Source organism: Chlorocebus sabaeus, chromosome 16 (genome assembly GCF_047675955.1).
Source record: "Chlorocebus sabaeus isolate Y175 chromosome 16, mChlSab1.0.hap1, whole genome shotgun sequence".
Lineage (NCBI taxonomy): Eukaryota > Metazoa > Chordata > Mammalia > Primates > Cercopithecidae > Chlorocebus > Chlorocebus sabaeus.
Genome location: NC_132919.1, coordinates 35,552,229 through 35,564,664, shown reverse-complemented (window position 1 = coordinate 35,564,664; position 12,436 = coordinate 35,552,229). Strand labels below are relative to the sequence as shown.

General features: G+C 39.8%; 1 protein-coding gene across 8 annotated transcripts in view; it reads right to left on the bottom strand.

Annotated features, from left to right (window-relative positions):
* The window catches only part of ACACA (acetyl-CoA carboxylase alpha), a 332,440-nt gene that overhangs the window by 88,289 nt on the left and 231,715 nt on the right, over positions 1 to 12,436 (bottom strand). For all 8 annotated transcript variants that reach the window (XM_008011156.3, XM_037993719.2, XM_037993724.2 and 5 more), the window contains 2 exons: positions 7,874 to 8,029; positions 5,614 to 5,760 (listed from right to left, as the gene is read on the bottom strand). In XM_008011156.3, the coding sequence (XP_008009347.1) occupies positions 5,614 to 5,760; positions 7,874 to 8,029 (303 nt within the window). The remainder of the gene's footprint in view (positions 1 to 5,613; positions 5,761 to 7,873; positions 8,030 to 12,436) is intronic.

The following is a 12,436-nucleotide window of genomic DNA, read 5'->3' as shown; positions in this document are numbered from 1 at the left end:
ATGCAGGGGTATTTGTCATATCACTCTGTATTTTTTTATATGTTTAAAATAAAAAAATTAATGAGATGCTATACTTTGGGAGATACAGGATATCAGTACATTGCCAACAATTAAACAATAATTAAATATGGGTATTAGTAGGGCTGAGCAGTTCCAAAACTGAACCCCTAATCCCCACTGTCCCCACCATTTTACCCCTGAGAACATAAAGCAGGACTAAAACCAAAATACCAGTCACGATGGCAGCTAATCTTTTTTTTTTTTTTTTCTCAGCCAGAGTCTTACTCTGTCGCCCAGGCTGGAGTGCAGTGGTGCGATCTTGGCTCACTGCATCCTCCGCCTCCTGGGCTCAAGAGATTCTTGTGTTACAGGTGCCTGCCAACATGCCCAGCTAATTTATATATATATTTTGTAGAGATAGGGTTTCGCCATGTTGGCCAGGCTGGTCTCAAGCTCCTGGTGATCCGCCAACCTTGGTCTCCCAAAGTGTTGGGATGACAGGCATGTGCCACCATGCCTGGCTATAAGCTAGTCTTTAAATTTTAATTTATACTACTTTACTTCCTCTTCAATCATCCTCTTCCTTTAAAAAAAAAAAAATTAGATCCCTAATGCAAGGTACAAAGGTTCTTCAACCAAAGAGTTAAAATTGCAATTGTTTATTGTAGGAACACTAGATAAAGGCTACTATACCAACTGAAAAAAGGACACCAGTGAATCTGCCTCAACAAACAAGGCAATTCAAGAGGCTCATGTGAATGCTAAGCTGCTGAGAAGGAAAAACCCTGACACCTAGCGCCCATCTGGAAAAATGAAGCCTTAGAGCTACCACAGTTCTTAAGAGTGATAGTGTGTGTAGAGGTAACCATCAAATTGCATTCAATTTTCTTTTTTCCTTCTTTTTTTTTTTTGAGACAGAGTCTTGCTCTGTCACCAGGCTGGAGTGCAGTGGCGCAATCTTGGCTCATTGCAACCTCTGCCTCCTGGGTTCAAGCGATTCTCCTGCCTCAGCCTGCGGAGTAGCTGGGACTACAGGCACGCATCACCACACCCAGTTAATTTTTGTATTTTTAGCAGAGACGGGGTTTCACCATATGGGCCAGGATGGTCTCGATCTCTTGACCTCGTGATCCGCCCGCCTTAGCCTCCCAAAGTGCTGGGATTACAGGTGTAAGCCACCGCACCCGGCCCCAGTTGCATTCAATTTTCAATATACTTTCCTCCTAGAAAAACATTTATACCAAGAATTCCAGTCTCTGAATACCAACCCTTTTTTGGGTATACATCTTGTACCTACTTATTATAACTGCTTCCAAATACAACATCGCAACATCGTCTTCTCATCTCAGTTTTTCATCATGACAGGCATGATGAGACAGAATGTTAAAAAGCTGCCCATGTTCTGATATGGTAAGAAAAACAGGGTCCTAATTTCTACCAGCACTAAAGTTATTATGGTAGTTGACTCTCTAACCTATATTTCAGCATTGCCCAATTTAGAGATTATCGGTCTAGTTCACAGAGCTGATCAAAAGAAATAAAATAAAAGAATGCTAATAACTTATTTCAGAATAAACATAAGCATAGTCTCAAGAAGGCTAGAATTTTCTTTGTCCTACCAGGCAAAGTTAAGTTGTTCTCTGTCAAGTCCGTTACAGCCCTTGGCTTGATCTTAGCCTGAGCTTTTTAATAACAGGATTTAGTGCGAAAAGCAGCTGTACTGGATTGCGAACTGTTACTCAAAATGTCCCCACCTGCAATTATAGCTTCCACCAAAGGATCAAAACAGGTTAGTAAACTGGCAGGAAAATGAAAACAATTCCTCCAAAATTGAGAAGTGGTAAAGTAGAACTGTTAGATGGCTGCATTTCTTCTGTATCCAGGCTCAACAGCACACATTCATGTAGCTGTGTATTTACATACAGTGATGGCATTTCTAGCATCACAGCAGCTAGAAATGAGATCAGTTTAGTCTATGTCGCAATCACATTTTCCTCAATTTTCATCTTTACTTGAAACTATTAAGAAAAATCTTGGACAACTCATCTTTGGAGCTATTTGCAAATAACGTAGTTCACAGATTTAGTCTACATCTTTTTTATTTCTACTCTAAATTCATACTAAATGTAATGCCATTCTAATATGACAATGAGAAAAATGTGTTCTCCTATACCTTTCATCACGCATTAGGTGGTATTCCTTTAGTTACATCTTTCTTTATGGGGAAGGGACAGTTAGGAAAATAGAAAGGAGACAGTAGCTAATATCGCATCAGAAAAGCTCTTTCTCCTGCTCTAAACACAGGCATAAATGTTCAAAATGCAGGTCACATCTCTACTGAAACAGCCAATATTCCTCCTCAAATGGCAAAGAAGTTACCTAAAACTAAATGGAACTGAATTGGTCCAAGTCCTGGTCCCATCACCTTTTTACCTATTTACTGTCCTGCAAAAAAATTTAGAAAGACTGGCCACCCATACAGTCAATGGTCTGATAAGTGCAGGTTTTCCGCCTTCGATCATGGAGAAAAGCACCTCAATTCATGGGAAAACTCTAAAGGAATCTCTCATTTTACCCTTACTCCTTATATCCATGTGCTAGTTTTCAAACCCAGAAACTCCAATCCTTCAAGGTAAAGCAATACCACCCACAATGATGACCGGGTAGAGCCGTCACTTTTGGAGAACACCACATTATGATGATTTAATGTCTACATAGCACCAATGCATTTACATTGAGCTTTGGCTCTCAGAACATTAACAGCTCAATCTTTTATTCTTTTTTAATAAAACTATTTCTCAAGGCTCTGTTCATATGCCCATTCTCTTTGGGACAGGACAGATTTGCTCCAAATCTCATCAGCATGAGCTCTTTTCATTCCCTTCACATCATTCTTGGGGTAATATGTAGAGTGCCAGGCTCATGACAAACTTGCTCTTTGGCCAAAGAAAATTAAACCACAATAGCTGAAAGTCAACTTGCCCTGATAAAACTGGGCTCAGCATGAGGAAATATATCCTACTGACACCTCGTCATCTCTTAGGCACAGCTGTCCCTCAGAGTTCTGACTGCTGAAACTCCATCCTTAGATTGGTCAGTCTCTCAGTAGACATGCTCCATTGTATGTTCAAGCTATTGGTAGCAGAGTTTGATACTAATACCCCAACCTCATTCCTGTTGTGCAGTGCCCTATAATCTAGCTAAGGCCAATGACTGACTTCACCAGCCATCCTGGGCATTAGTCACTAACTGCTCACAAAAGAACATCAGTCTCACTCCTCCCGAGCTCAAAGGCTCAGAAACAGCAAGCTAACGCTCAGCCTCAATCCTAGTCAATCATTTGAAAAGAAAAATAGAACAAAGAAAATAGGCAACTAAGGAGGGAAAACTGTAGAACAAGAAGAAAGTGAGAACTGACAAAAACTCAAAATCTTTTGAACAAATACTATTCACTTTCTGGTTTCAAAACTATTAAAGCACTGGACAAAGGAAAACATATGGCTCCTATACTAGATCTACTACTACTCATAGCTATAGTCCTAGGCAACTGTTTAAGACATATCTTTTCCACTAAGGTTTGTTAGGTCTTAAAGGGGTTAAAAAAAACCTTTAATTTTTAAAAAATTCGTGTGTGTGTGTGTGTGTGTGTGTGTGTGTGTGTGTGTGGTCTTTGGGTACAGAGGCCTGTATAATAAGACTATTTGTATTCATACTGGCAGAGTAAACACTACATGTTCATGCCCAGGCAGCTCTGTGCTTGTAATTTCAGCAAGAACAGAGCTCTGTCCCTCTGGGACTTCACTATTCCCTGAGTCTCCATTCGCTCAAACACAGAATGAGGGCAGAAAGAAAGCAGGAGAGAAAGATCATGGCAAGGGGTTTCACACAGCACTGCAGCTAGCTTTCACGTGGCCAAAAATCTCATTTTGTGTTTTAATTACATTAGTTAAAACCATTTTATTCTCAGCCCCATGTTCACAAGGGTGCCTTCCATTCCTGAAGACTACACTGTTCAATGAATCAGAATTTAAGTCTAGCACAATGAAGCTTTTCTTTGCTGCTGAGGGGCTCACTAGGCAGATGCTACATACAGTGGCACAAACCTGTTTCAACTTTGTGTGCTGATGAGTATATATCTATGCTTGTCAAAATGTTTTGCATCCTCCCACCACAATCCTCTTGACTTTGCTATTTGTTGAGACTCCTACAAGTCTGATACTCTCCATCTGGTCCAATGCTTGCATCCATCTTGATACCAAATCATTTACTATTGGCATCTACTGGCATATTACTGAAATAGCCACACACCTTGCATATATAGTGAAATTTTTTTGAAAAAGATGGAATAAAATAGAAACAAACTGCTTATCATTTCCAAAGGTCTACCCAGCCTATTTACGGTGAACACACAGGTAAAGATTACTCCTTCAATGGAATGAAATCTATCTAGGGATTCTATTTAAGGTTGAAATAAAAATATCTCTCTTTTTATGTTTGTTACTGGTATTGTCATTGTTATAACTGTACATTAGGAGGACAGTTAAAATCAGAAAGAATGATAATGCATGGACAAGAGTATAGGGCAAAATATGCCTTTTTATCACTATTCATGGGTCACTCTGAGAGAAAGGATACCAAGGCTAGAAAATGCATTCTTGGGATAATTATTAAAAAATGGGTTCTTTGTTACATTCTTTTATGTTTGAACCCCTAATTCTGATTAAGCCCTTTCAAGAACACATTTATCATGCTCACAACAGCACCAGATCAAATGAGTTGAGCATGGAAAAGACAATGAAAAATGCATTTATTAATATGAATCCAAATAAGAAAAAACATTAGGCAAAACTATACTTTAAATGTTTTCATTATAGAAAATCCCGCTGGGCACAATGGTGCACACCTATAATCCCAGCACTTTGCGTGGCTGAGGCAGGCAGATTGCTTGAGCTCAGGAGCTTGAGACCAACATGGTGAAACTCCATCTCTAGAAAAAAATACAAAAATTAGCCAAGTGTAGTGGTGCACACCTGCAGTACCAGCTACTCAGGAGGCTGAGGTGAGAGGATCACTTCAGCCAGGGAAGTCAGGGCTGCAGTGAACTGAGACTGAGCCACTGCACTCCAGCCTGTGTGACAGAGTGAGATACCATCTCAATAAAAGAAAAAAGAAAAAAAGAAAATCCCCAAATTTCAGACATAGACAAAAACAGGGAAAATAATCTATTTTCATGTACCTATCACCTAGCTTCAATGATCAACTCATGACCAACCCTGTTTCATCTACACACCCACCCTCACACCTCTTTATTTAGAAGCAAATCATTACATCTGTAAATGTTTCAGTCTGTATCTCTAAAAGAAAACAATATTCCTTTTTATTTTTTTAAAACTGAGTTCTTTGTGTTAAAACAATACTATTTTAAAAAGCAAAATCATAATACCATTATCAAACCTAGAAAATTAACAATTTCTTGATACGCAGTCAATGCTCTCTCTAATAACTCTCCGAACAAGACTACCATGCTGCAGTGCTATTTAATGAACACCTCACAGAAAGCTGGTACTAGTGGGCACAGAGATAAGAAAGGGAAGGGGGGTTTCAACTACTTGCCTCATTTCCTCCTGGAAGCCTGTTCATGTGGACCAGCTGACCTTGATCATCCAATACCAGTTCGGTGTAAGTCAGCATGTCAGAAGGCAGAGGGGGAGATGGAAGAAATGCTTGAATGGACATAGACTCCCAGAGTTTGATCAGGGACTAGTGGAGAAAAGAAGTTTGACTAATCAGTGACAATAACTTCAATGTAGACAAAAATAATTATTAAGATTCAGTCAATCTGGTTTTGCTTTCTTTTCCAAGTGTTCCGCAGCGTGTAAACATTAGACTAAATTCCCCAGCTCCCATTCTCAGTTAAAATAGATTTGTAATTATTTTTTACATGCCAAAAGTCAGGCACTTTTCCAACAAAGTCAAACTACTGAGTGATTCCAAATCAGCACCAGAGCATTAACAAACAGGAAAGACCTAACACTATCCTAGGAATACTAACATTAGAAAACTAAATAAGTAGCATCAACTCCTTAAAACAAAGAAAAAGAAAATCCTAAAGAAACTTGACAACAGCGGCCGGGCGCGGTGGCTCAAGCCTGTAATCCCAGCACTTTGGGAGGCCGAGACGGGTGGATCACGAGGTCAGGAGATCGAGACCATCCTGGCTAACATGGTGAAACCTCGCCTCTACTAAAAAATACAAAAAACTAGCCGGGCGAGGTGGCGGGCACCTGTAGTCCCAGTTACTCGGGAGGCTGAGGCGGGAGAATGGCGTAAACCCGGGAGGCGGAGCTTGCTGTGAGCTGAGATCCAGCCACTGCACTCCAGCCTGGGCGACGGAGCGAGACTCTGTCTCAAAAAAAAAAAAAAAAAAAAAAAAGAAACTTGACAACAAAGGAATATTCAGGAAAATGACATGACACTCAGCTAATAAAAAGAAAATCCAAGAAGGCCAGAATGAAGTTTCTACTAGAAATTCCAGGGAAGAAACCTCTTTCTAATATTATTCATAGCTGTAGGACCATACACAGGAATTAGCTCACTAGATGTGTGTGACTATTTGTAAATGTGCAGATCAACTATGCTCAATTTTGAAAAAAACAGACATACCTATTCATTTAAAAAATATTATGATTTCCATTCCCAACTTCCTATAAATAAATCCCTCGTGAAGTGGGAGCTAGTTCAGCTCTTTCTTTGCTTGCCTCAAAGCAACATTTGAAGCCCAAATGACTCATATATACCTATGTGTCCTAATCACTGTATTTATGCCTATTACATAGGAAGAATTACTTAGAATGTAATTTATATTATATTTATATAGAATGTGATTTATATTATATTTATAGCACTGGCATTGGGAAACGAATTAACACTCAGCTTTTAGGCTAGCAATGCTATAAAAGGGAAATACCAAATGAAAGTATCTTTCAGGAGACAGAACTTGTAAACAAATAGTTGCATAGAGGTAATCTCTTGTATTTGTGAATAACACAGAAATTCTACATAGACTGTTTACTAAGGCCACATATATACTCTGCTAAAATTCAAATGTGGTAATACTGGTAGTATTGACTAGGGAACTTGGAAAAATCCTATATTCATAGATTTTTTTAAAAAGGACAAATTCAGTATTCTTTTGATACCTTATTCTTTATTGGCTGCATTTTCTACTGGTGATATACTTTTCTTGCCTTCTATTGATAGAAGAAAAATGTGCGGCATAGAGATGATTCACCATACAGACTGAAGGAATTTATTTTCATATAGAGGTTGAGATTCATAATGTTGTATTTTCTCATGCTAGTTTTTATTCAGCTATAATAAATCTCCCACAAAAAACTTATACTCTAAACTGTGTACTATGAACTCTGTATCCATTTGTCTATGCTATCTATATTGATTCTCATCATATTAATCTAGGCTATCAACTAGGAACCAGGGTTATCTTGGAAAATGAGAACTAAAGTACCAGATCTCTTTTTTAATATCCATAATTTGAATATAGACTTAGGAAATACACATATAACTCTTCACACAAGTCACTGTAAACTATCACCACAGGCAAATAATCTTAGTTTACTCTCTCCTACTCAATAGAGACTTCTATTCTCACCATTTCTCTCATTAATTCATAAATAACCATCCAATATCTGAGTTGGCAGTCACCAACCCTCAAATGAAACAGAAATGAAAACAGTGTCAAGATATTTCTTGCCCTTTGTGGAGTGCCCCATTCTAGCCAAAACTGCATCTGATGGAAATTCAGGGAAACCCTGCCTCCTTAGAACATGTCAGACCCTCTGGTTAGGCATCTTACCTGCCGAAACATCTCTGGGATATCATATATGTATGTTGTCCCTAAGGATTGCGCCTGGAACCTCTTTGATTGCAGCAGGTCTTTGGTCACATAAGGAGTATTAATTAACATTCCATGCAGTGGTCCCTGTTTGTCTCCATATGCCTGAAACATGATCTGTAAGAAAAAAAAAAGAAGAAGGCATGGGGAGTTAAGAGACAGAAAAAAAATCAGAGAACTGCCTAGAGGGGCTTTTTTGCACAAATGCTATCTATTCGAAAACATTTTTGGTAGGTTGAGTTGCTGAGCTATACCTCTTAACATTGGGTACTTGGTGGTCTCACCTCTCCACAGATTAACCAACTCCAAAAATATATATATATAACCAGCCATACACCATAACTGCTCTCACTTTTAGATTAGTTGAAATAAACAACAAAGCAGGCCAGGTGCGGTGGCTCACACCTGTAATCCCAGCACTTTGGGAGGCCAAGGCGGGCAGATCACGAGGTCAGGAGATTGAGACCATCTGGCTAACACGGTGAAACCCTGTCTCCACTAAAAATACAAAAAAAATTAGCTGGGCGTGGTGACGGGCGGGCGTAGTCCCAGCTACTCGGGAGGCTGAGGCAGGAGAATGGTGTGAACCTGGGAGGCGGAGCTTGCAGTGAGCCGAGATCACGCCACTGCACTGCAGCCTGGGTGACAGAGCGGAGCAAGACTCCATATCCAAAAGAAAAAAGAAAAAAGAAATAAACAAGAAAGCACGGTGCATATTTCACATCTCAAAGACAGACTGACCATGCTAGCCATCTAAAGTGAGTTGAATGTCATATACTCAGAAATGAAGTACATCAACTAACTAGTCTGAGCAGCCCTAGTATTGAAGTTGAAGAACAGCTATGCAGTAAAGATAATTCCCTTCTTTCCCCAATGGCAGAAGGCCAGATCAAGACTCTACTATATCATCTTTGCTTTAGTCCTTTAGTCCACTTGATTAGATGGTACTTCATAAGTATTACTATCTATGCAAAGGCTTCAAAGATTTCTGCCAGAAGTGGATTTCATCCATCCATCTAGATAGTTAATTCTTAGCCCATGAGACATAGCCTCATATTTTACATACAGTAAAATAACTATATTATATTAAATTATGTATATTAAAAAACATATACATATATACACATTTACTTCTCCTCAAGATACTGTCTACAACTAGTGAATAGCTCCTGCAATACCTATATTGTCACATAATGAAATCACTACACTGGTTTTTAATCATTTTAACTCAAATATTTCTAGAGGAATGCTTCATACTCCATATATGTAGATAGTTTTATTTGCCTATGAATATTTATAAGGGATGCCATTATTTCAATTCAATTAATATTTATTGAGTGCCCAGAGGTTGTATAACACTAAACTAGGCACTTTATGCATGGATACATAAAATATAAATTTCCAATGCAGTGAATACAAATGGAGATTGAGATGTAAGGGTATGTGTATACCTACATATCTATTCAGACCTACAAAATAAGCACAAGTCTACCATTAATGAATAGATTTGTGAACCTGATATATATGCACAGGAATAGAATTAAGTACTTTCCTAAATCCTGGATACAGTTCATCTGTAAATCCTTAGCCCCTTAGCTCAGAGGAATGAGTGTTCTGCTAATTTGTCAATCAGGTCCTATTATGAGGAAAACATGTCTCAGGCTGCTTTAAAGGCCCAGAGACTGGAGCTCCCAGTCCCCTTCCATAAGGTCAATAGGAAAAGTCACCCTGGGGGAAGCAGAATTAGTAATGTCTTAGGAATGTCAGAGTAAAAGCAATAATGTTTTAAGAGATTCAAAGTGTTAAGTAAGGCAAGGGTACAATAAGAGAAAACTGTACTCAGCAGGTAAGCTGAATCAAAATAAGAAAATGGGGTAAACACAGCAGCTTCCTAGAACTATATTTCTTGTCTGTTAAGAAAGACAAGACCTGTAGGTATAGGGTTTGAGGCTCAGTTTGGCCAAGTTTTGGGATGAAGACACGCTGGTCATAGTTAAGCAACATAATCATGCACTGAGGAAGGGGATTGGAGAAAACAATCTAGGTACATATGTATATTGCTGGCAGAAATTTAAATGGTACAAACATTTTGGCAGTTTGTCAATTTCTTATAAAGTTAAGCATATACTTACTGTGTCCCAGTAATTACACTTTTACGTATTTACCCAAGAGAAATAAAAATATATCTATACAAATATTTGTAAATGAATGCTCACAGCAGCTTTATTACTACTAATAGCTCAAACTAGGAAATAAAACCCCAAATGTCCATCAACAGGTTATCTTGGAAAATAAGAAAATGAGAACTAGAGGGCCGGGCGTGGTAGCTCATGCCTTTAATCCCAGCACTTTGGGAGGCTGAGGCAGGTGGAAGTCAGGAGATGTAAACCATCCTGGCTAACACAGTGAAACCCTGTCTCTACTAAAAATACAAAAAAAAAAAAAAAAAAAAAAAAAAATTAGCCGGGCATGGTGGCGGGTGCCTGTAGTCCCAGCTACTCAGGAGGCTGAGGCAGGAGAATGGTGTGAACCCGGGAGGTGGAGGTTGCAGTGAGCTGAGATCGTGATCATGCCACTGCACTCCAGCCTGGGTGACAGAGCAAGACTCCATCTCAAAAAAAAAAAAAAAAAAAAAAGAAAAGAAAAGAAAAAAAGAAAAGAAAATAAAACGAGAATTAGAGTTTCAGTCCTTTTTTATTTTTTTATGGTTTTTTTTGAGATGGAGTTTTGCTCTTGTTGCCCAGGCTGGAGTGCAATGGTGTGATCTCGGCTCACCACAACCTCCGCCTCCTGGGTTCAAGCGATTCTCCTGCCTCAGCCTCCCGAATAGCTGGGATTACAGGCATGCACCACCACGCCTAGCTAATTTTGTATTTTTAGTAGAGATGGGGTTTCTCCATATTGGTCAGGCTGGTCTCAAACTCCCAACCTCAGCTGCTGGGATTACGGTTGTGAGCCACCACACACAGTCTTTTTTAGTATCAATAATTTGAATATGGACTTAGGAAATATACATGTAACTCCTCACACAAATCATTGTAAACTATCATCACAGGCATGTGGTCTTAGTTTATGCTCTCCTACTCAATAGAGACTTCTATTCTCATAATTCCTCCCACTAATTCATACAGAATCATCTAGTATCTGAGTTGGCAGTCACAAATCTCCAAATGAAATAGAAATGAAAACGGTGTCAAGATATTGCCTGCCCTTTGGGGGTGCCCCTTGCTAGTCAAAGCTATATCTGATGGAAACTCTGGAAAGCCTTGTTTCCTTGGAACATGTCAGAGCTCCCAGTTAGTCACCTTACCTGCCAAAACATATCTGTGAATATAAACACTTTGATAAATGAATGTAAAAATTTCGATAAATCCATAAAATGGGGCTGGGTATGGCAGCTCATACCTGTAATCCCAGCACTTTGGGAGGCCAAGGTGGGAGGATCCCATGAACCCAGGAGTTCGAGACAAGCCTGGGCAACATTGTGGGACCCTATCTCTACAAAAAATTTAAAAACTGGCTGGGCATGGTGGTACACACCCTCAGTCCCAGTTACCTGGGAGGCTGAGATGGGAGGAGTGCTTGAGCCCAGGAGGTTGAGGCTGTGGTGAGCTATGATTACAATACTGCACTCTAGGCCGGGCGCGGTGGCTCAAGCCTGTAATCCCAGCACTTTGGGAGGCCGAAGCGGGTGGATCACGAGGTCAGGAGATCGAGACCATCCTGGCTAACATGGTGAAACCCCGTCTCTACTAAAATATACAAAAAACTAGCCGGGCGAGGTGGCGGGCGCCTGTAGTCCCAGCTACTCGGAGGCTGAGGCAGGAGAATGGCGTAAACCCGGGAGGCGGAGCTTACAGTGAGCCGAGATCGTGCCCCTGCACTCCAGCCTGGGTGACACAGCGAGACTCCGTCTCCAAAAAAAAAAAAAACAATACTGCACTCTAGCCTGGGCAAGATAGTGAGTCTCAAAAGATAGTGAGTCTCAAAAAAACAAACAAACAAAAAAATTCCATGAAACGGAGTACTATTCAAAAATGAAAAGGAACATATACATAATCTATGTAACATGGCTGAACCTCAAAAATATTACGCTGAGTAAAATAAGCTAGACACAAACTAGTACACATTGTTTAAATTCTAGGATGGGCAAAACTCATCTATAGTGACAGAAAGCAGATCAGTGGTTGCCTAAGGCCAGGGTTAGTGCTTCTACCTTTGACTGCAAAGGGGAATAAGAGAACTTTCTGCAGTGATGAGATGTTATCTACCATGACTGTGATAGTACTTACATGGTGTATACATTTGACAGAATGAATTGAACTGCACGCACAAAAGGAGTCCATTTCTTTATATGTAAATTGCACCTCAATAAAGGCGTTATTTATTATTTTTAGAGGCAGTGTCTCACTCTCTCGCCCAGGCTGGAGTGTGGTGTCACGATCATAGCTCATTGCAGCCTCAAACTCCTGGGCCCAAGTGATCTTTCTGCCTCAGCCTACTGAGTAGTTGGTACATGGTGCA